The 25,476-nt window shown below is 38.7% G+C and overlaps 1 protein-coding gene across 16 annotated transcripts in view; it reads left to right on the forward strand.

The window, feature by feature from the left end:
• Nucleotides 1-25,476, forward strand: part of ENOX2 (ecto-NOX disulfide-thiol exchanger 2) — a 295,896-nt gene that overhangs the window by 11,377 nt on the left and 259,043 nt on the right. For 5 of the 16 annotated variants that reach the window (XM_042241610.1, XM_042241611.1, XM_042241613.1 and 2 more), the window contains exon 1: nucleotides 7,124-7,471. The exons of 9 other annotated variants lie outside the window; for them this stretch is intronic. In XM_042241610.1, coding sequence (XP_042097544.1) covers nucleotides 7,450-7,471 — 22 coding nt within the window. In that variant the 5' untranslated portion in view covers nucleotides 7,124-7,449. Of the gene's footprint in view, nucleotides 1-7,123; nucleotides 7,472-8,523; nucleotides 8,596-25,476 lie in introns of those variants that run through there. 2 more of the 16 variants (XM_060407626.1, XM_060407627.1) reach the window with 1 other exon arrangement.

The raw sequence follows: 25,476 nt of genomic DNA on the forward strand, positions 1-25,476 counted from the left end.
TGCCGTCTCCACTAGGTTGTTCACTATACAAGGATCACTGTGAAAAATCATTTCCTTCTACACGCAGGACAGAGCTTCCTGCACACCTTCACGTGTTGTTTAGCTGAATAGTCATTCTTTCCAACTCAAACCAGTGCTGCCAGTAGTAATTGGGGCTTGATACTCATGAAGGAAATCAGAATTTCAAAGCATAGCTGCCTGTTTAAAAAACCGTCTGAGGCTTATTTATTGCTTACTGAGTCAGTGGGTCTGAGGGAGAGAAAAGGACAGAGGGTGAAGAGGTGGCTGTTTAAAAAAAAGGGCAGCAAGTAACACAGATGAAGAAATGACTGCAGTGGCCTAGTTGTCTTTACTTGAGTAGAAAAATAAATAATTTGAGAACTTCTAGTTACACACAGACAAAAAATGGGCAGCACACTTGGAAATCCCTAAAGGCCACATTGAAATAAGGGAAGTAGAAGATATAAGGCCAGAAGTACATGAGTATAAAATAAATGCACGACGAAGAGAACTGTGCCCAAAGGGTCCTATCTAGCCAATTAGTTTTGGAGCATATTATTTCTCTGACTCAGATACTATAAATGGCTTCCCATCATCCATAGGATGAGGTCCAAACTCTTTAGCCTGGCATTCAATACTTTCTGCGGTTTGGCTCCAACCTGCCTTTCCCATCTTCATACTTCTGTCTTAACAGAACTTATCTGGCCAGCCAGTTACCCTCTCAGACACTGCTTTGGCTTTCCCTCATCTACACTGTGAGCCCTCTCAGGGTGGTGACTAGGTTTCTAACTTTGAGTCTGCCGCAGTGCCTAGCACAGTGTATTGCATATAGTAGGCACCCAACCAGGTGGCGCTAGTGGTAAAAACCTGCCTGCCAATGCAGGAGATGCAGGTTTGCTCCTGGGTCAGGAAGATCCCCTGGAGGAGGGCATGGCGACCCACTAGTACTCTTGCCTGGAGAGTCCCATGGACAGAGGAGCCTGGTGGGCTACAATCCTTAGGGTCACAACGAGTAGGACACGACTGAGCAACTTAACACACACACAAATATATCTGTGGCTTGAGTATTGTTCCTCACCCCCACCATTCTTTTCAATTTCTCTACTTGTTGTTCAGTCACTCAGTCGTGTCCGACTCTTTGTGATGCTGTCCTGCGACTGCAGCACACCAGGCTTCCCTGTCCTTCACCATCTCCCAGAGTTTGCTCAAACTCATGTACATTGAGTCAGTGATGCCATCCAGCCATCTCGTCCTCTGTCGTCCCCTTCTCTTCTTGCCTTCAATCTTTCCTAGCATCAGGCTCTTTTCTAATGAGTTGGCCCTTCACATCAGGTGGCCAAAGTATTGGAGCTTTGGCTTCAGAACCAGTCCTTCCAATGAATATTCAGGATTGATTTCCTTTAGGATGGACTGGTTTGATCTCTTTGCTGTCCAAGGGTCTCTCAAGAGTCTTCTCCAACAGCACAGTTCAAAAGCATCAGTTCTTCAGCACTCAGCCTTCTTTATGGTCCAACTCTCACATCCATACATGACCACTGGAAAAACCACAGCTTTGACTAGATGGACCTTACTACTGTGGACTTAATATCCTCTCTACTAAAAATGGCAACTGAGACACTAAATGTAAGGGGTCAGTTTTCAATAAACTAAAATTTTTATTTTGAAATAATTTTAAATATAAAAAAAATATTTATAAAAGAATCATATAATTTAGAGAACAGGTGAGGGCACTGAAGGAGGCTTCCCAGAAAAGGGACACCCTGGTTACTGTCTTAAAGACTAAGTCATTATTGATACATAGCAAAAGAAAAAGAGAAGAAGAAAAAATTTTTTTAAGTCGTATAAGGATTGTCACATATCATTCACTCAGATTCACCAATTTTTAACGTTTTACCCTATCTGATTTATGCTTAGACATATAAATATGGTTATTTTGTTCTGAAACATTTGAAATTGAAAAAGCTGCACCCTTTACCTACCCTTCTCCTTTTTCCCTCAACCTTTTATGATGAAAAAATTAAATATATAGAAAAATTGAAAGAATTACGCAATAAACACCCATATAGCCACCATTCAGATTCTAGAATTAGCACTTTATTTGCTTTATCACCTTTTCATCCATCTGTCCATCTTTTTATGCATTTCAAATCGGGTTGCTGACAGCTATATAATTCTAAGTTCTTCAGTACGTGTATCATTAACTAGATGAACAAACTATTTTGTGCTCTGAAGTCAAGCGGTTCTTCCAATTATACCTGTGTTTACTGTGTTGCAAAAATTCTGGTCTACCTGTGGATCTTAGATCTGTTTGGCCGTGGGACACAGGTCTCTGACTCACTTTTGGATGATGTCCCTCCGCTTCACCTAGTCCAGTGCCAGACACACATTCCATAAACACCACTTGACACTGATGAGCAGAGACAGAGCTAGAGCTAGGGGAAGAGTCACAATGAAACTAGAATTAACTGAGGGAGGAGAGGTGTATATGCACAGAGGGCAATGAGTGAATGAAATAGAAGCTGGAGCTTGAAGAATTGGGGGAAGATGGGGGCCTTAGACCACCTGGTACTTCCAGCAGTACTTTTATCTGCTGCTTTCCAACCCTCTCTTTAGAAGGAGAGATTCCAGGAAACTAGGGACAATTGCTGCTCAGCAGAGTACATGACAAGTTTCCTTGCTACTACTTAGGCATTACCAATTAGTATAATCATGTCACTTCATGAATATGCTAATCTACAGCAAGACGCAGCTTAGTTTTAGAGAGTATGGATGGGCCACTGAAAACCTCTTTCAAACTAAATCAGTGCTACAGGCCAAAGAGTACTTGAGTTCAATGAACCCTAGTTTCCTTTCTCTTTATAACCTTTCCTTTCCTGCTCTGTTGCTTATGAATACAAGTAAAAGCTCTAATATGCATTTATTGAATAATTACGTTGTGCCAAGCACTGTGCTAGTTGCTATCACACCATTAACACTTTCCAATAACCCAGTGAGTAAGTACTACTTCTTTCCCCATTTGCCAGATAAGAAAATTTGAGACTCAGATTCTTGTCCATAAGCCAGAATTCAAGAAACTCAGGTTTGTCAGACTGCAGAGCCCGGTAGTGTTAACCACATTGTTGGATGACATTTTTTTAAAAAAATTGTCTATCCAGTATAAATGTAAGGAGATTTACATTTACTGTATTGACTCAGAAAGTCCAATTGAATCACTGAATTAAGAAGGAATTCAGTCATTCAGACTTTAATCATTAGAATTGCTTGAGTTCAAATCCCAGATCTATTGCTTGGCAGTTGGGTGACTGCAAGCAAGTTACTTAACATCAGTAAGCCTCAGTTTCCTTGCCTATAAACTTAGGATGATACTACCTACCATAAAGTTGTGTCGTGAGGACTGATTTAAACAATAAAGTATCATGCCATGTTTGGCATGCAGCAGGTACTTTGTATAATTTAGATCACTTCCTTCCTTCTTCCTTTTAGGGACCAGACCACTTACCTGTAGCTTTCATTTGAGGAAAACAAACTGCTCCTGAAACATTTTTTGAAGAGAAACGTTCTGTAAAGGAATATTGGGCTGACTGTTCCCAAGGCACATTTACCCAGTGAGTAAAGACAGTTGCCCGGCTCTAATGTGAAGCATGTTTCAGAAAAAGCTAGAAACATGAATTCTTAGGAGAGTTGGGGTGGTCCATCTCTCTGCTTCCTGAAGATTAGGGCCAAATTGTGCCATCATCTATTTTGTTGCTAGACTAAATTTCACAATTCACATAGAGTATTAGACCTGGGATATTGGTAATCCTACCCCAATCATTTCAAAGAAAGCAGGATAAGTGAAAAAGAGGATAAGTGACTTGACCAAGGTCAAACAGTGAAAAAAAGATCGGAGAATGCAGCTTTCCCAACTCCTACTTAGTGCTGTACTATGGTTCATTGTGGGCTCTCAGGCAGATGAAAGCAAGTCTTGATGTGTGCTCTTTGCAGGAGCTTGAACTGATTGGACTCTCAGGGTTTGGTACAAGTTTGATTGATTCAGAAAACATGAAGCATTGGTCTAGTTCAAATCGATTCACTAGTTGTTACTGCTTTCAAGCTATTAACAGTTCCATTTGTTGGGATTTAGAAAACAAGTGTTGTTTCTTCTTGTTTAGGTTCATGGTTTGGTTCAAGTTTCATTGTTATTTGAAATCTTGCACTGGAATTTTTGTTTTTGACAAAAGTACTCAGTATCCAAGGTGGTTAGCAACAGGAATTCATTTCAAGAGATCAGTCGGGCATGGTGATGGTTGCTGAGAAGGAGCTCAAGTGGATTAGGGAACCACTAGTGTTTATGTTCTGGAGATTGAAATTAGGATGATGGAAACATTGCAATGGTTTTTGATGTATATGTTTGTCTATTTGTTTTTATCAGGATTCTCTGATGCTTTAATTTCCATTCTTGCTAATATGGGTTGAAACTGCTGCCTTCCACCCTAGTTTATTGCCTTTGGGGACATACTATCTATAACATGACTGATAGTATAACCTTTTGACAAAAGATCATCTTTCCTGGCCTTTCCCCTTTACTTTGAATGGCCTTTCTGAGGAACTTGGGAAGTATGAATTTCAAGCTTACATTGTGTGCAACAATTCAGTTGCAGTGCCCAATGGCAGATCAGCTTGGTTCTGAAATACCGCCTTTGTTCCTTTCTTACCAGTGTGTATTTTAAAGTCTCAGGCCAGCTTCCTTTGCTGTAACTGAAGTTGGGCTGACAACTTTATTAGTGACCAGCCATGCCACAGATGTGTTAGTCACTGAGTTGTGTCCAAGTCTTTGCGGCCCCATGGACCATAGCCCACCAGGCTCTTCTGCCCTTGGAATAGTGCAGGCAAGAATCACTGGTGGAGGGTTGCAATGATGAGGCCCCCTAGAGAACTGTGTTCTGCCCGCCTGTCTTTCCAAATGCCAAAGGAAAGTTCTGGTGCCAGGTCTACCAGTGCTTTTTCAAGCTCTTGACTGTTTACCTAAGCAGTTGGAAGGCTAAGATTACAGCTATGGTAGTAAACGGGCCATTTCTAGTACCTCAGAAGGCAAGCACTTTCTAGGAGGTGAGGTTTTGGATGATTCTAGCAAGCGTTTTTCTGCATAGGGGGAAAAAAAGCTCTCACTTCAGATTCTTTCACTCTCCTTCCCTCCCCTCTCTTCTCCTCTACTTATCCATTTTCCCCATTGATTTAATATAGAATTTGGACACATATTTTACTGAAATTTTCAGTATTGGCAATGACATTCAAGGGGACAATTAGAAAAAACAAAGTTTTCTTTCTTCTCACAGGAAATAGGCTAGGTACTTGTTTGAGTTCACTGATGGCATTGGAGGGGGCCCAGGGGAGCTGCCATCTGATATTTCTGCTATATTCCCACCTTTCTTTGGGCTGCTTCAGATCTGGCCCATGTGGACAGACACACACTTGGGAAACCACCATACAGATAAAAATCAGGCCATGTGGGATTTGGCTGAACCATAGGCCCCTAGACGTTGCCTGGATCGTTGGCCACCCCAGAACTTCATGTACTAAAACTGTGTCCCAGCTGAAGCCAGCTGGTCCCTGTATATATAGTATCAAAGCAGCTTGGAGCCTCGTAAAGCATGACTTTGGAGTTTTACCTTGTGGATTTAGATAATCAACCTGAACACTTTTCCACACACTGGGCAGTAAGGATGTACCAGGTTAATAGGAAGATTTAACAAAAGGAGATGTTCATTGTCTAGTAACTTTCATTCCAGATGGGACATAATACTAGACCTTACCCAAAACTTGACTGACTTTTTAGAAAGGAAAGAAGGGATTAGAAGGCTTCTATCTCTTTAATAAACTTTTGATGTATTATATATCAGATATTAAAGTTTTTCTTTTCAAAAATTTTTCTCCTGTGGAATTTTAAGAGCAAACACTACTTCCTTCTCCTTTAAAACTGGAAGAATTGGATAATGTTTCATGAAAGTGTATTGGTCCTTTCTTTTTATTTTCCTTATATGATAGAGGTGTCTCATTTCAGTCATTTAGGCAATGTTTGTCTCCGGGTATAATAATAATAATCCCATAGAATTTTATAGTCCTTTAGAGTTTACAAAAGCATTCTCATAACTATTATTTCATTAGCTCTTCATAGCAATCCTATGTGCAGAATGGGTACAACTATGTACAATTTATAAAATAAGGGAACTTATGCTCCAAGAAGTTAAGTGACTTGTCCAGGGTAACACAGCTAGAAAGTTGTAGAACTGGAACCTGAACACAGGTTTCCTGATACTCAACCCCAGTATTCCTCCAGTTGTGTCGTGTTTTCTTCCTGAGACTGTCTCCTTGTTCTTCCTAATCATGATTCTTTTTGAAATAAGTCTAAAAAAAGGTGCTTCAGTTTAGCAGATGAGTAAGCTAAAGCACTTATAAGGTGCCTTCTTCAAGATCACCTGTGGAGAGATTCCTGCACCTAGCTCTTAGCTTCTCACCTGGAATATAACTGAACTATTTTTAGGTATCCTTATTGTTTTTCAGTGTTAAATATATGCACAAAAGTTGTGTAATCCATTGATTATAGGTATGAAAGCTGCACCTGGGGAATGGGACTAAGGATGGTTGGTTTAAAATAATTAGCTTCTTGCCTCTTTGTTAAGAGATGTCATGTTCAGTATAATTTAATTTCTTTATACTTCCTTTGCTTCCAGACTTTTAAATACAATTCTTTAGGGAAAATTAGCAAATATTCATTCTGAGTGTTGATTTCTCAGGTGCAAGGGTGGCTGGAGGAAAAAGAAAGCAGAGGGGTGACTTTCAAAACATGCTCTATAAGAGTGGACAGGCATTATTTTCTTTGGGCTGTGAGCTAAGATTCCTTCTAAGGCATGCAAATCGTAAAGTTCTGATTTGTCAAGTGCATGCTGTTTCTTTAGGCACTGATGTATGAAATCCCGAACGAATTCTCCGATGAACATGCTGCTAATTGCTTCTCCACCTGCTCTCCAGCCTCCGCCACCCCCCCCCCACTCCCAATTCAGCCTATAAGTGTCCGTCATTGGAGATGGATGGTGACACATGCAGTGATAGCAATTCATAAAAGCCAGTTCCAGCCCTTGTCTTCAAGGCTCCTGGATTTTCCACTGCCTGCTTTTGTGTAAGTGAAGTGGATGGAAGTGCTACTGGCATCGGAATCCACCTCCCTATGCTCCGTTGCTAGAGCTCAGTTGCTCGGCTGGAGCTGAGCTAAACAGAAGCAGCGGATCTGAGCTGAATTGTAGCTGGTTTTTTTGTTTTTTTTTTTTTTCTCAATGGGGAGGTGCATTAGGGGTAGTGTGTAGTGGGGGTTTGGGGTGCTTTGGCTTTTCTTTTTGTGAAGAGAAGAGGTTAAGGGGAGAATAACTCACGGTAGCATATACAACGTGAAACAGTTCCCTGAAGAGTGTCACGATGTTCCTAGTCCAATATTCAGGTATAGTATGTTTTATTTCATCTGAAAATTTTCTTTTGTTTCAAAGTGCATTCCTTTCTTATTTTGCCTCCAGTTCAACTGCACTGAAGGACAAATAAGGTTCTAATGAGCTAAACAAAATTGCTGCATAAAATATGCCTGCCCCTAGCTATAATGTTTGTAGCAGATTGCTATGTAAGATCTGGGTTCTCTGTTAAATTGGTAGTCCCGATCCCTTAATTGTGCATGCTTCTCTGCTGTATTCTTGTATTGAATTTCTCAAGTCTTATGTCTGCAACTGGTAGTCTGTGATCTAGCCTAGAGTGTTTGCACAGAAGACAGTGCTTTGGAAGCAAAAAGCAATTTTGAAAACACTTAGTATGTTGTGTTTCTCTTGAGTTTATTAACTCCTCTATTTGTTAATTGGTTGTCTAAATTTGAGATATAGTTAAGAGTAAGTACATTTCAAATAGGAAGCATTCCAGAACACATTTGTTTGGTAAATTTATTTTTATTTCATTAACTCAGATTGATAAACATTATATATTATTGTTGTTTGTTCTCCTGGTAGAAAAAAAGTGCTGAAAAGAGCAAGGCTAAACATGCCAGCTCCAAACCATCTGTATTGTAAAATATCATTGGACCAGAAGTGTTCTTTAAGTATTCTCTTAAGCTTTCAGAAACATATTGGTCCATAATAACGAAGAACTTGGGGACGGATGAGGTATTGGTGAATGTTGTTTGAAAGGCTTCTTATATAGCACTTAATCAGAAAGGATCCTCCCAAATAAAAAAACGTTGAGAAAGTTTCACTTTCTTGCCGAGCAGAACAGAAGCTTAGTTTCTACAACCACATGCTTTGATAAGTTCGAATATCATTTATTGTCAAGGGCTTACACCTCCATTCTTGCTTTATTGTCCTTAAAATATTGTGCTCCTGTGCTTAAGAGCTAAAAGATCATGTTCTGTTTTGATACGTGGTTTGACAGTTGATTTCGCTCCTCATTAATTGGACAGCATGCAGATGATGTGGAGAAGTGAGTGAGTGACAATATTTCAAGGTTACGCTGAAGAGCATACAGTGAACCTTAGTGCCTGGACCAACAGCTGCTGAATTGAATTGTCTGCAATTAAAGCAACAGCAGGTTTGTGTAGTCTCCCTGCAGCCCGTTTATTTGAATTTACAGCTTCAGTTTCTTCTTTGGGTAGCAGTTGGTTTGTTTCACTAAGTGTTGGAGAGTTGTGCTTGTTGGATGTTTTCTCCATACTCTAATGCATGCTTGACTCCAGAAGAGCCGTCTCTGTACCTTTTTAATGTGTGAAGTTGTTGAGGTTTTTCTCTTTGGATGAAAACCAGAGACTATCTTGTTTTCTCCACTGCAAAACTAAATAGATATATTTTCATGGAAAACACTGCTTTATTCAATAAGTAGAGATTTCTCATGGACCTGTGTTACTGGTTTAAATTCCAGGCAGTGAAAAATGCTGGAAAATGTTATGTTACTGGAATTTCTATATCTGGAAAGAACTTCTCTATGCTTATAAAAATGTTTATGTTAAAAAAATAGTGACATTATCTCTTTGCCATCTCTGAATTCCAGGGTGACCTAATGAATAATATCAAAGCTAACTAGGTGGCTTTTATGACAGAATTGTAATTGTATACTAAAATAGTGAATACTTGCTTCATTTCATCATGCTTTTTTACTATATTTAAAAAACAACTTATAATTACTATATAGTTGTTGGTTATTGATTCATGGTGGATATAATGTAAAACATTTACACAATTATTTTACATATACTTGATCAATCTGTTCTCATAACCACCCTGTGTGAAGTCAAGAGGCATAATGATCTCCATTTTAGAGGTAAGAAAACTGAGACTTAGAGGATAAGGAACCAGCCTGACGTGTCACATCTAACAAGTGGCAGAGCCCAGACTCAGTGGTTAATTGATGTGATTCAAGAACCTGTGCTTTTTCTCACCCTTATACTAGGCTGCCTCTCAGTTGATGGATCCAGGGTAAATTTGACTTAAGCTACTAGTCAAGAAGACTAAGTTCAGTCATTTACTTAAAAAAATGGTTATCTGATAGAACTCTAGAGTTTTTTTTCTGAGCTATTTGTAGCCCAACATTTATTTTAATATGTGAGTGCTTTCCAGATTAATTTTATAGATTATGTGGAAAAACATTAGTGTTTTGATTAATTTATACATCAATATAAATGAAGGTAGAAGCCTTGTAAAGTTATTGAGAAGTAAAATGTTGTCCAATTGAAAAGGTTAGTGTGGAATATTTTCCTTCTAAAACAAGCTCATTTGTTTTTAATATTTCTGCTCAACAAACATATACAATTGTTTTGGTAAAAGTATGTGTATACTTTAAAATATACTGGCCAAGTATGAAGGGCTTATTTTTTAAAATATGAGTATTTTATCCAGGTCAATAGAAAAGATATACAGCTGGCTCAGTTTCACACTTTTCTTTCTATTTTTAACTATCTATCCATCCATCTATGTATGTATGTAAAATGGATGAATTTTCTCATCTTTTAAAATTCCCAAATGGTTTCTCAATTTTAAATTCATTCATTTAAAGGGGAAAAAAACACAGGTTCTATCCCACTGAAAGGAATACTGTTTAAAACTGTGTTATCACTTCAGCAGAAAACCTCAGATACTTGGGTAGTCATACTAGTTCTCTGGTAAAACATTCTTTAAAACCTCTTCAGGAAACATTCTTGAAGCACTCATTCTTTGACCTGAATTTATTAGAGAATGTGCCATGTACTGGGGAAATGGCTGGATGCTCACATCATAGATAACTCTTCCTCAGCATTTGACAATGAATATTTGAGAATGTTGTCAAGAAAATAAGTCAGAAAAAAAAGAAAAGAAAATGAGTCAGAGATAGGGCATGGATTGTTATGACCTGTTTATGAGACTTCCAGAAAGATGGTAATAGAAATATTGTCTCAGCTACCATGTAATTAGAATTTATCCTTATCTAAGATATCTTTCTACTTTAACATATCTAACAAGCTATATGATTTCCTTGTAGCAAAAAGAAAAGGAGGATAATATAAAGCTCCTTTATCATTACTTAACTTCAGTGGAATCTGACTCTTAAAGAAAATACAGGAGGGAACTTGAGGTAATGGGTAAAGGTTAGAGGGAAAACTAGACATGTGACTGGAAGCACCATGTTAAACTTGGTTTCAGGTGGTGAATTTCCTGGGCAGTCAGAAGCTCTGGCTAACACCCCTCAATCCATCCCACTTTCTGGAAATGTACACTTTAAACATAAATGAAAAAGACCTTATTAGGATTTTTAAAGAAATTGATTTTTTTTTCATTGGTGAAAGAAAGTCTTTCATCTGCAAAATAATCATTTTCCCCCCTGCTGTTTGAGGCCAAGAAAAATTAGAGAGGGAATAGATTTCTAGGTTCTGGCTGTTTAGGCTGGTTATCTGGTGGATTTTTCCCTTCAGTATACCTTTGAGTGTGCTTTAGGGACGTGTAAGGCAGGTCTTATGAATGGGCGTATAAGGTTAGTTTATACCAGCCAGTATTATGCTGGCGTTGACTTGCACTAGCTTACTTAAGGGGAAGCACTAAGAATATTTACAAGTTGAAAAACGTACTCATATCTGTCTTTTTCCAGAAAGGACTTAAGATACTCATTTTAAGCAATATTAAGGTCTGCTGCCTCAGCAGGGTAGTGTACTGCAGATATCCCCCGGGCTGCTAAACTATTCTGATCACCACCCCTTAGATATAACACTGATGCCTTCAAGGGTTATTGGACATTGAATACAGCACAAGTAAGTATGTGTCTTTCACTTATACATACACAGGATAATACTAGCTAACATTTATTGAGTGCTTACTATGTGCCAGGCCATGTTATAAATACCTTATATGTATGAACTCATCAACCTTCACAGCATTCCTATGAGGTAGGTGATATTATTTCCATTTTAAGGGTAGAAAAAATGGGACACAGAATTTAAGTAACTTGCCTACAGATTGCACAATTACTAAGTAGCAGAATCAAGATTCAATTACAGGAAGTCTGACTCCAGAGCTTATACGCTTAATTACTATGCAATATGTTGTATATCTTAAAGGGCGCTTCATTGAAGAAGCTCACTTGTGTGCCATCCATAGAAGGTACCCCATTGTCCATACCTTCATAAGTCATAGACGGTGTAGAACTGTCTGCTCACCAGACTGCAAGAATTATACTTTCTTTCTGACCCTAATTGCTGGTACTTTCTACTGCCAAAGTCATGATGAATCATTGTATTCCCAACAGTGTCTAAACACTACCCCTACTCATGCTCTTTCTTTAGAATTTCAGCTTTAAAAAGTCTCTTTCATATTCTGTTGCTTCTCTCTTGATTCCCAGCATTTTTCAAGAAGAAATATTGTCAATCAAAGTACAGTTTTTCTTTATGGAGCCAAATGACCAAATCATAGCACATCTTCCCAGCATCCACTCTCTCCCCACTCCATTTTATGCCCAACTGTTAGTGTTCTTCCTAAATGCAGATTTTATCATATCACTACTCTCCTCAAATATATTCTGAAGGATTTTTTTTTTCCCAGACAGGCATTCAGTGCCATCCATGGTCTTGTCCCCATTACCCAGAATGCATCTATACCCCTATCTCCCACTACACTGCTGCTGCTGCTAAGTCACTTCAGTCATATCTGACTCTGTGTGACCCCATAGACAGCAGCCCACCAGGCTCCCCCATCCCTGGGATTCTCCAGGCAAGAACACTGGAGTGGGTTGCCATTTCCTTCTCTAATGCATAAAAGTGAAAAGTGAAAGTGAAGTCGCTCAGTCGTGCCCAACTCTTCATGACCCCTTGGACTGCAGCCTACCAGGCTCCTCTGTCCATAGGATTTTCCAGGCAAGAGTACTAGAGTGGGGTGCCATTGCCTTCTCCGTCCCATGACACAAGCTTCTCTAAATCCTACTCAGTAGGCACTCTACATCACTTGTAGGTCACCAGGTATGCTCCAGATTTTCAAGCTCCTGTGCTTTTTTTCATGTTGTTCTCTACATTTTAACTGCCATTGTTCTACCTTGCCTGTAACTCCAGAGCTACTCAACATTTAAGATTCAGCTGAAATGACACCTGCTACTATATTTATTTTTGGTCTCTCTTCCTCCCCTAAATTGAATTCCTTTAAGTTAAAAATCTTATTTTACTAATCTCTTAGCATATAGTCTAGTACCTTGTATATACTTAGCATTTACATGCAGTATTTAGATCTTCAGAAATTACACCACCAAGCTTTCCCCAGGGCCTGAGAGTTCCAGAAAACTGAATGGCTATATAGTTTCTGTCATGCATAGATATTCTAGAATATTCTGTTCAAAAAATTTGTTTCTAGTGTGTGTCTTCTTGATTTTTCTCTCTGTATTTATCCTTGCTTGGATCTACTACACCTTGAAATCTCCTCCTTTGCCTTGGTGGAACAGTTTGCACTTTTGTAGAGAGACAAGAGCTTGCCTGTGTAAGCATATTAATACTTTCCCATCCAAGTAAATGAAGCAGAGTGTGTAAACCGATCATTGGAATTTTTGATGCATAATCACAATGTTTCTCAAAATGTGGTTTGAGGACTACTCATGTCAGCATTACCTAGGACACGTGTCTAATATGCAAATTCCTAGATGCTCATTCTGGATCTATTGAATCACTCAATGAATTATCTGCATTTAGGAAACTCCACAGATGATGCTTCTGTACAACTGAATTTTGAAGACCATTGTCCAAAGTCAAAAGTAAAATGTTCAGTCCTAATCTATATTCTCTGTAGATACAAGCATTAATTAGTTGTGGGAAAACTATCATTGAAAATGGTTTGAATTATTTGGTCTAAACTCAAAGTCTTGACCTTGTTGTGTCTAGCCCAGTGCTGTCCAATAGAGCTTTCTGTGATGATGAAATAACCTCTATCTTTACCGTCCAACACATGTGTCTATTGAGCACTGAAGTGTGGCTACTGAAACTAAGGAGTTGAATTTTTAAATTTTACATAACTGTAGGTAAACTGAAATTTTAAATACTTACATGTAGCTATTGGATGCAGTGTTGGAAGTGCAGCTCCAGAAGGCTTGGCTATCTAGATGGAATAATCCTCTTACGGGTCTCAAAGGCTACAGTGATCACTGTATGGCTCAGAAATCAAACAGCAACATTGTTTCCTTTGACACATGGGACATTGCATTTCTTTTTTTATGAATTGCTTAAATATTTTTAATGTCCTAAAGTGGATTATCCTCAGAAGTGATTTAACAAATTATGATCTCAATTAAACTTAAATGAGATCTACATTCTACATTTCTATCAGTGCTATTTTTCTATTCACATTGGCTTACTATTGAAAGTTAACTGTTAAGCCTTGATGTCTAGGGATAAGAAAGTAGAGTTAATCAGAAGAAAGAGCTCCTGACTCCAGTGTTTAGGTCAGAGACACTCTTTATACATTTTACCTCTCCTAGACCCTTTAAATATCCTCTTCTGGGTTCATCAGCCCCTTAGCCACCCATTACCCATTACTTTTCAGCTTCCATTTCTTTCTCTGACAAATCTTCTTTGAACCAGTAATGTACCCCTTTCAGGATGATTTCATTAGTTAAATAGCACTAATACTTTGGGAGAAGTGAATCAGAAATGGATTACAGCCTCTACATAAACAGACATAAATCTAGGCACTCTGTTTTGTTATTGGGTGAAGTTCATCATGTGTATTAGTTATACTTGGTGGCTTTCTAAAAAGAACCCTGTGTCAAAATCTATAGTACTGAGGAAAAAAAAATATAGGTAAAATAATGCACTTGACTATCGCTGTCTGTGGAAACTATATGATAAATAATTAGGCCTGCTTGACCTACATTTGTTGCCTAGATCCCAGTTCTTTGTACTCTTTTCAGTTGCTAAAATTTTAGCACATCCTGAAATTCCCTTCTCTTCTTTCACATTTTTCACTTTCTTTAGCTGTGCTTTCTGTTTTCAATGGACAGGAGACCACCCCGCCCCCCCCCACCCCCCCACCCCCCCACCCCGCTTTTTTTTGTACCATTCAAACTCATTCTCAGCATCTATTGTTGTATCCAGCCTGGCTGCACTGCCTAGAGCAGTAAAGTGCCACTCAGGGCCACCCTGGAGCACTCTGCAAATAGGTTCTTTTGTTTTGAGGACTAAAGAGATAGTGCCACAGCTACCGTTTGGAGAGAAATGCATAAAGACAAACCCCATTGGGAACTAAAGGAACATTTTAACCCCTTGCCTCTCACTTCCCCAAAACTACATCTCCAATTTTCAGTGACATTTTTACGCTGGTCTAGGAAGCTAGACATTTCAGTTTTCAATGACAAAGTTCACTCTAATCAGGATGTTTCATAATTTAAACCAGAGTAGAGAAGAAAAATACATCTTAAAGGTATGTTATAGGACTCTGCTAGTATCTTTTAATGTTATTTCATTTAATCTTCATTAGCCCTCTCAGTAAATGTTGGTTGTCCTCCTTACCCAAGACTATTGTTGTTGTTTAGTTGCTCAGTTGTGTCTGACTCTTTTGCGACCCCATGGACTGTAGCTCAGCAACCTTCTCTGTCCATGGGATTTCCCAGGCAAGAATCCTGGAGTGGGTTTCCATTTTCTTCTCCGGGGGATCTTCCAGATCCTGGGATCAAACTCATGTCTCCTGCATCAGCAGGTGGATTCCTTACCACTGAGCCACCAAGGAAGCCCCCTACCCCGCATCCCGCGAAGGCTATATACACCACTAACTTTTCTACAGCTGTGTGTCCAGACTCTGAAGTCTGTTGCTTTTTACTTAGATATATACTTAGGAATATCGTTGTCTTTTCCATCTCTCTTTGTGTATGTTTCTGTGTGAGAGAAGAGAGAAAGAGAGAGAAGGACAGAGCAAGAGAGACAAAGAGACATACATACAGAGACACACATACACACAGAGAAGGTTTTAAGTATAGAAGGTTTTAGTAGGAGAAGGTAAAGAAAACGCTCCCTGTGTTAACTGTCTACCAAACAGGGATTGGGATGTACCCAGTTAAAGCTTCTGATGAAGAGGTTGTAAAGAAAACCATTTTTAGATTCTTTATAGACTTTACTCATTTCCATTCCCATCCCCTATGCTAGACTAAATATGGTTGGCATTTTTCTAAACACTGCTTTTTGGTTTGGAGGTGGGGCAGGAACTACAAGTAACTACAGCTCTAGTATGCTTTCCTGAGTCAGGGAAACTTGCCCAGCTTCTTCAGTGGAAGTTGTACAGTCTGTGTTTACCTAAAGTTTTTGAAGAGTGTAAAGATTATAAAATAATTATAACAATCTATATTTAATAAAAATTCTGACTCTTCTGGGAAAATTTTTCAGCAGCATATTACATTTTTGTCCTGGTTATAAATAATACACACATAGATCGTCATTAAAAGTAAGTTTGATTCATGCTCTTTAAAGTCTACAGGTGATAGGAGATAGTAAACTAAATTAAGAGTGTGCAATTGATATGGCATTTAAAAAGCCAATATGGTTTTGAGTAACTGACATAGATATGAGCAAATAACTTCTTAGAGCAAAGTAGTGAGAATCCCTTTTTAATTGGTAATAAGACTGTGCCCAAGTTTCCATTCTCTGGAATTGAGATGCTTGAAATGGAAAAGAGCAATTGAAATGCTTAAGGGATCTAGGGAGAGTGGTTTATGTGGGTGGGATATAAAGTAAATACAATAAAGACAGCTTGAGTAGTTGGTGAAGATTGGTGCTCATGGCTATTTTGAGTGGTGTGAGCAATAAAGAGCTCAGTCTGGCAGAAAAGGGATAAGCCCAGGCAGAAATATGACCATTGGAGAAATGAACCTGGGATTCTAGTAATATCTTTCCCCCTCCCAAATAGTGTTCCTGAGTGCCCTACCCATGGGCCTCATGAGGCTTTTAAGGAGAAAGGAAAGAAATGATCTGGGAAGAAGTGTTCTGGAGGAATTAAAGTGACAAGACCATGATTATTTTGTCAAATATTTACAGCTATTTAAAATGAAAAGAACCCCCACTTTACAAGAAACTTTCCAGAACATTTCCTTTGCTGGCCTCACGTCAAGCTCAGATGAAGCACAAGCTGTAAAGAAAACCTCACTTTAACATGGAATATGATCCAGGGCAATACCCTTTTTGGAACTTCTCCATGTGGATTTCTGACTGGAAGTAACAGAAGGGCCATGTTAGAACATTAGAACACAGTTCCAAGACATGAACCTTGAGGTTGGGATTTATCATAAGGCTCTGGTGTACTAGCTGGGCACTAAATACAAATTCATTACAGATGTTTTCCATTTGAGGTTTTTGATATAGAGTTTTTGTGTATGCCTAGGATGTCAGTGAGCCAGGATAATTCACTGCTTAGCTAGCACCTACTCTATGTGTTACCTATACTTGACAAATTCAGTGCAAGAAGTACTTAACTTGAACCTGTTCAGCCATTTTTGATCCTACGTTGCTATTGGTAAGCTACGCCTTCCAGGATATTAAACTGCCCCTTGCTGTTGTGAAACAGATGATGCATAAGCAGATTTTCTGTTTGTATCTGAACTTCTCTTTTTTAGTATCAAATCATTCCCAGTAGCTCTAAAATGTGGTTTTAAATCTAGATCATAATGGACCACCTGACAAATGATTCCACTTTATGATTCCAAGTTAAAGTTATTGAACAGAGAGAAAAGCATTGCAGAATGGAGTGCCAGTGTCTTATGGCATTTGTGGACTTAGGCCAAAATATTTGAAAACTTCAGCCAAAGGGTTCATTCTGAAGCCTTGCAAGCAACTGCTAAAAATCAGCAGACTGCACATTCCATACCTGGTGAAAAAAACAGAGGAGGCTGGGAAAAGAGAAAAGACAAAGTCCCAGATAATTTGTATTAATTATTATTAGTATTAAGTAAAATGGAGGATCCAGTTCTTACTGATATTTATAGAGCGCTACCCTTAAAGCTGTAGACTACAAAAAGAATAATCTAATAAACAGGCCTATTGCTAAATGATTGCTAAATGATTCTAACTATAAGAAATAGCCTAACCCACAATATCAAGTTTTATAATTCCATAGGAAATCACTATTGGGATTTATGAGTCTAGTGGGAATATTTAGTACTTATTTATTCCTGGCTGATGTAGAAATGATCAACAATGAGAAGAAAGGTTTACAGATGAATATTAGAAATATATGCATTTTAATAGAACCTTAGGCTTATAAGAAACCTTAAAGGCTATCCAGTCATATCTCCCCTCTCCAGTACATACATATGCAGTCTGTTGTGTGAACCATCTACTCCATTCTCAAGTGATTATCCAGCTTATGCTTGGATATTTCCTAAAATTTGGCACTTTCCACTATGAGGCAGCATGCTGATCTTTGAATAGCTTCAGTTATTGAATATCTGCATAAATAAGCCCAAATCTCTCTCCCTGCAGCCTCCACCCATTGCTCCTATTGTTAGGCCTAGTGTACAAACTACAACATGAATTGAGTCCTCTGGAGTTGTATTCCATGGTGGCCCTGATTCTTCTTACCCTTTGGAGCGTGTACCAAACCACCTTACCCTGCTTCCATATGGTAACCATTCAAAAGTTGGAAAATAATCATGTGCTTCCCAAGTGACTAATTTTTATTAACATCTTTATTGGGGTATAATTTACATACCATGTAATTCACCTGTTTTTATTTAATGATCTTTAGTATATTCAAAGTTATACAACCATCATTAAAATCCAATTTTATAAAATTTAATTTTATAACATTTTTATTATCCCCCAAATAAATAAAGTCTAAGGGTTAACCACTATCTCCCTTTCCTGTCATTCTCCTCAGTGCGAGACAACCACTAATCTACTATGTCTCCATGGATTTGCCTATTCTGGATATTACATATGAATGGAATCATGAAACATGTGTCCTATTACATTTGGTTTCTTTCGCTTAGCATAATATTTTCAAAGTTCATCCATTTTATAGCATGTATCATGACTTCCCTTTTATAATACATACTATTCCATTGTATTGCTATAACACATTTTGTTTTTTTCATGAGTTGATGGACATTTACATCACTTCAACTCTTTAGCTTTTGTGAATAATGCTGTTATAAGCATTCATGTATTTTTGTGTGTGTGGACATATGTATTCATTTCTCTCAGTATGTACCCAGAAGTCATATGGTAATTCTACATCTGACTTTTTGAAGAGCCCTCAAAATCACTTTCCAAAGTAGCCACACTATTTTTTAAATCCCACCAACAATGAATAAGGATTTCAGTTTCTCCACAATCTTGTCAGTGTTTTTTATTGTCTGCTAATAATAAGCAGCCATTCTAATAGGTGAGAAGTGGTATCTTGTGGCTTTGCAAATATTTTCTACCACTCTGTAGACTGTCTTTTCACTTTCATGATGATAGCATTTCCAATTCCAATGAAACAAATTTATCTATTCTTTTTCTTTTGTAACTTCTGTTTTGCTGTCACATATAAGAAAACATTGCCTAACTCAAGGTCAAAAAGATTACTCATGTTTCCTTCTAAGAGTTTTACTTTTTCAGCCCTTACATATAGGTCTGTGATCCATTTTTAGTTAATTGTTGTGTGTGATGTGAGGTCAGGGATCGCCTTATTCTTTTGCATGTGGATATCCAGTTGCCCCAGTGCCCTTTGTTGAAAAGACTATTCTTTTTCCATTGCATGATCTTAGCACATTTGTGAAAAATCAATTAGTGGTAAGCATAAGGGTTTAATTTTGGACACTCAGTTCTGTTCCATTGTTCTACATGCCTGTCCATAGGCCAGACTGTCCTGATTACTGTAGCTTTGTAGTAGTTTTTGAAATTGGGAAATGAGAGTCTTCAAACTTTGTTCTTTTTTTTTTTAAGATTGTTTTGGTTATTTTGCATCTCTTACATTTTTATATGAATTTTAGGATTTGTGTGTCAATTTCCAAAAAAAAAAAAAAAAAAAAGCCAACTGGGCTTTGAAAAGGATTGCATCGAATCCATAGTGTGAATGATTTTCTAAAGGCACAAACCTCACTTAAAATGAGACCCCATAAGGAGTGGCTTTATACATAGAGACCCCATAAGGAGTGGCTTTATACATAAAGTGAGAGCGCTACAGGAATAAAGCTTATACCTTTTATTGACACAACCAACTTTTGGTTTCTCAAGTAGCCAGAATCCACATGGTGTAAATATGTAATACAAGACAACTAAATGAAATGCCCTGTCTCAGTTCAGTTCAGTTGCTCAGTCGTGTCTGACTCTTTGTGACCCCATGAATCGCAGCACGCCAGGCCTCCCTGTCCATCACCCACTCACAGAGTTCACTCACACTCACGTCCATCAAGTCAGTGATGCCATCCAGCCATCTCATCCTCTGTCATCCCCTTTTCCTCCTGCCTCCAATCCCTCCCAGCATCAGAGTCTTTTCCATTGAGTTAACTCTTTGCATGAGGTGGTCAAAGTACTGGAGTTTCAGCATCATTCCCTCCAAAGAAATCCCAGGGCTGATCTCCTTCAGAATGGACTGGTTGGATCTCCTTGCAGTCCAAGGGACTCTCAAGAGTCTTCTCCAACACCACAGTTCAAAACCATCAATTCTTCGGCACTCAACTTTCTTCACAGTCCAACTCTCACATCCATACATGACCACAGGAAAAACCATAGCCTTGACTAGACGGACCTATGTTGGCAAAGTAATGTCTCTGCTTTTGAATATGCTATCTAGGTTGGTCATAACTTTTCTTCCAAGGAGTAAGTGTCTTTTAATTTCATGGCTGCAGTCACCATCTGCAGTGATTTTGGAGCCAAAAAAAATGAAGTCTGACACTGTTTCCACTGTTTCCCGATCTATTTCCCATGAAGTCATGGGACCAGGTGCCATGATCTTCATTTTCTGAATGTTGAGCTTTAAGCCAACTTTTCCACTCTCCTCTTTCACTTTCATCAAGAGGATTTTTAGTTCCTCTTCACTTTCTGCCATAAGGGTGGTGTCATCTGCATATCTGAGGTTACTGATATTTCTCCTGGCAATCTTGATTCCAGCTTGTGTTTCTTCCAGCCAGTTTCTCATGATGTACTCGGCATATAAGTTAAATAAGCAGGGTGACAATATACAGCCTTGATGTACTCCTTTTCCTATTTGGAACCAGTCTGTTGCTCCATGGCCAGTTCTAACTGTTGCTTCCTGACCTGCATATAGGTTTCTCAAGAGGCAGGTCAGGTGGTCTGGTATTCCCATCTCTTTCAGAATTTTCCACAGTTTATTGTGATCCACACAGTCAAAGGCTTTGGCATAGTCAATAAAGCAAAAATAGATGTTTTTCTGGAACTCTCTTGCTTTTTTGATGATTCAGCAGATGTTGGCAATTTGATTTCTGGTTCCTCTGCCTTTTCTAAAACCAGCTTGAACATCTGGAAGTTCACGGTTCGCGTATTGCTGAAGCCTGGCTTGGAGAATTTTGAGCATTACTTTACTAGCATGTTGTAGTTGGACTTGTAGTGTTGGTGTTGGAGAAGACTCTTGAGAGTCCCTTGGACTGCAGGGAGATCCAACCAGTCCATTCTGGAGGAGATCATCCCTGGGATTTCTTTGGAGGGAATGATGCTGAAGCTGAAACTCCAGTACTTTGGCCACCTCATGCGAAGAGTTGACTCATTGGAAAAGACTCTGATGCTGGGAGGGATTGGGGGCAGGAGGAGAAGGGGACGACAGAGGATGAGATGGCTGGATGGCATCACTGACTCAATGGACGTGAGTCTGAGTGAACTCTGGGAGTTGGTGTTGGACAGGGAGGCCTAGCATGCTGCGATTCATGGGGTCACAAAGAGTCGGACATGACTGAACTGAACTGAACTGAACTTACTAGCGTGTGAGATGAGTGCAATTGTGAGGTAGTTTGAGCATTCTTTGGCATTGCCTTTCTTTGGGATTGGAATGAAAACTGACCTTTTCCAGTCCTGTGGCCGCTGCTGAGTTTTCCAAATTTTTTGGCATATTGAGTGCAGCACTTTCACAGCATCATCTTTCAAGATTTGAAATAGCTCAACTGGAATTCCTTCACCTCCACTAGCTTTGTTCGTAGTGATGCTTTCTAAGGTCCACATGACTTCACATTCCAGGATGTCTGTCTCTAGGTGAGTGATCACACCATCATGATTTCTGGGTTGTGAAGATTTTTTTTGTACAGTTCTTCTGTGTATTCTTGCCACCTCTTCTTAATATCTTCTGCTTCTGTTAGGTCCAGACCATTTCCATCCTTTATCGAGCCCATCTTTGCATGAAATGTTCCCTTGGTATCTCTAATTTTCTTGAAGAGATCTCTAGTCTTTCCCATTCTGTTGTTTTCCTCTATTTGTTTGCACTGATCGCTGAGGAAGGCTTTCTTACCTCTTCTTGCTATACTCTGGAACTCTATTCAGATGCTTATATCTTTCCTTTTCTCCTTTGCTTTTCACTTCTTTTCTTTTCACAGCTATTTGTAAGGCCTCAGACAGCCATTTCACTTTTTTGCATTTCTTTTCCACTGGGATGGTCTTGATCCCTGTCTCCTGTACAGTGTCACAAACCTCAGTCCCTAGTTCATCAGGCACTCTATCTATCAGATCTAGGCCCTTACATCTATCTATGCCCTGTTTAGTGATAAACATATCTCTTACTTTTGACTGAGGTTAGTCCCATCTAAGGCTGAGCACTGAAGAATTGATGCTTTCGATTTTTGGTGCTGGAGAAGACTCTTGAGAGTCCCTTGGACTACAAGGATATCGAAACAGTCAATCGTAAAGGAAATTAACCCTGAGTATTCATTGGAAAGATTGATGCTAAAGCTGAAGATCCAATACTTGGGCCACCTGCTATGAAGAACCAACTCATTTGAAAAGATCCTGATGCTGGGAAAGATTGAGGGCAGGAGAAGTGGGTGACAGAGGATGAGATGGTTGGATAGCATCACTGATTCAGTGGACATGAGCTTGAGCTAACTCCGAGAGATAGTGACAAATGGGAGCCTGGTGTGCTGCACTCCGTGAGGTCACAAAGAGTCAGCCTTGACTTAACAACTGAACAACAACAACCTCAAGTCCTATCTAAGTGAAGAAACCAAGAAATAGAGTTGAAGGAGAAAATTACCTAACTCAGAGATGATTTCATTTCATTCAGCCCCATTCTGGAGTGCAGGCGTGTATATGTGTGTGTGTGTGTGTGTGTGTACTTATGTGTACATGTGTCAGTGTCGATATGGTGAGTGGCTGTGTATGTGAACTCTATGCATGTTTCTGTTTTAGTCTTTGTGCACAAATATGTACATATGTGTATGTATTTGTGTTTTTTTTCTGTTTTGTTTTTATTTTTGATCCCTAGCAACAATACCTTTTGATGATGGAATAGAGTATTTTAAATAAGCTTTTCGCATTTCATCCTTTTAGCTGAGCTTATTGAGATTTCAGAGTTACACTTGAGTTTGGTGGTCCCACCTGAAAAGAGTGTTTATAATCTGTCTTTTATTTCTCTGCTTTCCTTCCTCTGCTTTATTCTGTAGCTTGAAACTAGTTTCTCCATTTGCTTCTTGGTTGTTAAGCTACAGCTCCATATGGTTTTCATAGTTTGACCTACCTCCCTGCATTGCTCTGATCACCTGGGCTGCCAGTCTTGCAATGCTGGTTTATTGACCTTTGTCCTTTATTCCCACCTTTTACTATCAAGAGGCCAGTTGTTATACAGAGCCTTTCGTTTTTTTTGTCTTGTTTTTTTTTTTTTTTTTTTTGCATAGCCTTTCTGCTTCCCTCACACCTCATATCTCAGGTAGTACCAAAAGTGTTTCCCAGTAACAGAGTGTTTGCCATTCTAGGGCATGGCAGTACTTCTCAGAGTATGGAGAATAGAACCCAGTTCTTAAGAATGAAGAGGATGCAATCAGGATTTTAAAGCTTACAGCTAGAAAGCTTGTGTTGTGTATTTTCTCTAGCTTTAAGAAAAAAACACCTTACTCTCTTCTGTCCTTTCTTTTGCTTTCTTTCCTTTCTTCATTGTTCTCATTAGCATGGTGATCTGACATGCAGAGGTAGATTGAGAATGAAGGTAGTTGGTAAGTAGTAAGTCTAGGCTGATGGTGAAATCAAGTAGAGAGGGAATATACTTCCTTGGGGGAACAGCAGAATATTAGAGGTTGGGGAGACATAGCTTGAAAAAGATTTCTTGGAGGTACTGATATGATCTTCAGTAAGTATTATACCACCCTGGTAAAGAATCACCGAGATAAATAAAAATGACTGCTGTATCATTCATAAATGTTTTATTTTTATCAACCCCAAATGACTTTCTGTATCTTTATCAATGTTTTTGCCTTACACAATAAAACAGAAAAAATATTGCTGAAGAAACTAGAAACTTACAACAACCCACTTCACAGATGGTTTCCAATATTTGCAGTATGCTATATCCAGGGGCAAGAGGTAAAGAAGTTCTTATAAATAAGGGAAAAGGCATATAATACTGTAGTGACCCTGTATATCTTAAGTTCTAGCAGATTATGTGGAGCAAGGAAACATCACTGTTTGAAATGGACAAAAAGAAGAAAAATGCTCTGGATTGTGGGAGCGAGTGGGGCTCTCCCAGCTTCAAAATGCTTTTTCCACATAATTGTACTAATTAGCGAATGTGTATTGGTTGATTATCTCCTCTTTTAAGATACAAATGTCTCATGGAAAGATTAAACCTCAATCATATTTTACCATCAATTACTTTAATCAGATACTCTGATCAATTCCTATCTGAGGTTTCTATTCCCCAGTGGCTTAGAAAGGAAAGTGTAAGGGAGGTATGTGCATCTCTTTATCGCCTCCTTTACCTGTTTGATGGTATTATGGGGAGAGACTTTGAAAACACTTCTGTGATGAAGAACTCAAGTGTTGGAACAGGATGAAGGGACATGATTAGATTAACTTGATTCTTAGTTTGTCCTCCTCTTCACCTCTCTAAATCTTCTCCAACTTAACAAACTCAGATTCTACACATCATGGAAAGCCTCCCCGTCTCCTGCCAGCTTACACTGATTTTCCTCCTTCACCGAATTGCAACAGTATTTACTATCTATACCACCCAATCCAGTGTTCAATTAGGTATATATGTCTCCTCCTATTCTTTAGTGAGTTTATATGTGGCAAACGTGTTCTTTTTATACAAGACTAGTGATGTAAGTGTATTGTAAATGACTGTTGGAAGGAAGTGACTGTAAGCTCTTGAAGGCAAGAATTGTGCCTTTCTTATTCCTTCCTTTATTATTTTCCATGGCAAATAGGATAGTATGTTTGGATCTAGGGAAAAATCAACTGTAACTTCTGTTTTATGTTAAATTGTTATCTACCATAACACATGCATTTGCAAGTGGATGCTATGATAGATATGCTTCCAGAAATTGCTTCAGTTACTCTGCCTAAGCTGGCAGCATTCTTTCCCTGCTTTGTGCTAGCCTTAGCTCATGGCACTGGCCATTCCTGATGACTGAGGCCTTGATACTGGCTCTTTCTCATAATGAATAGTGGGAGCACTCGGAAATGCCATTAGGTAGCTTCGTGAAATAGGATAGGAGCATTGAAGAAAAGAAAGTACAGTAGCTCTCTCTATAATTTTGCAGATTATCAACGTGTTAACTAACCTTATTGTGGTAATCATTTCACAATATGTGTATGTATGTGTATATATATATATATATGTATGTATGTATGTATATATTTGTGTATGTATGTATGTACACAGACAATATGTGTATGTATGTATGTGTATATGTATGTATGTATGTACGTGTATATATATGTATGTATATATATATCATATATATATATCATCACATTATATACCTTAAACTTACAAAATGTTTTATTTCAATTATATCTCAATAATTTGGGGAAAACATCTAGACCTGATAATATTAATAGTTGTTTCTGTG

This window comes from Ovis aries, chromosome X (assembly GCF_016772045.2).
Source record: "Ovis aries strain OAR_USU_Benz2616 breed Rambouillet chromosome X, ARS-UI_Ramb_v3.0, whole genome shotgun sequence".
In the NCBI taxonomy this organism is placed as follows: Eukaryota; Metazoa; Chordata; class Mammalia; order Artiodactyla; family Bovidae; genus Ovis; species Ovis aries.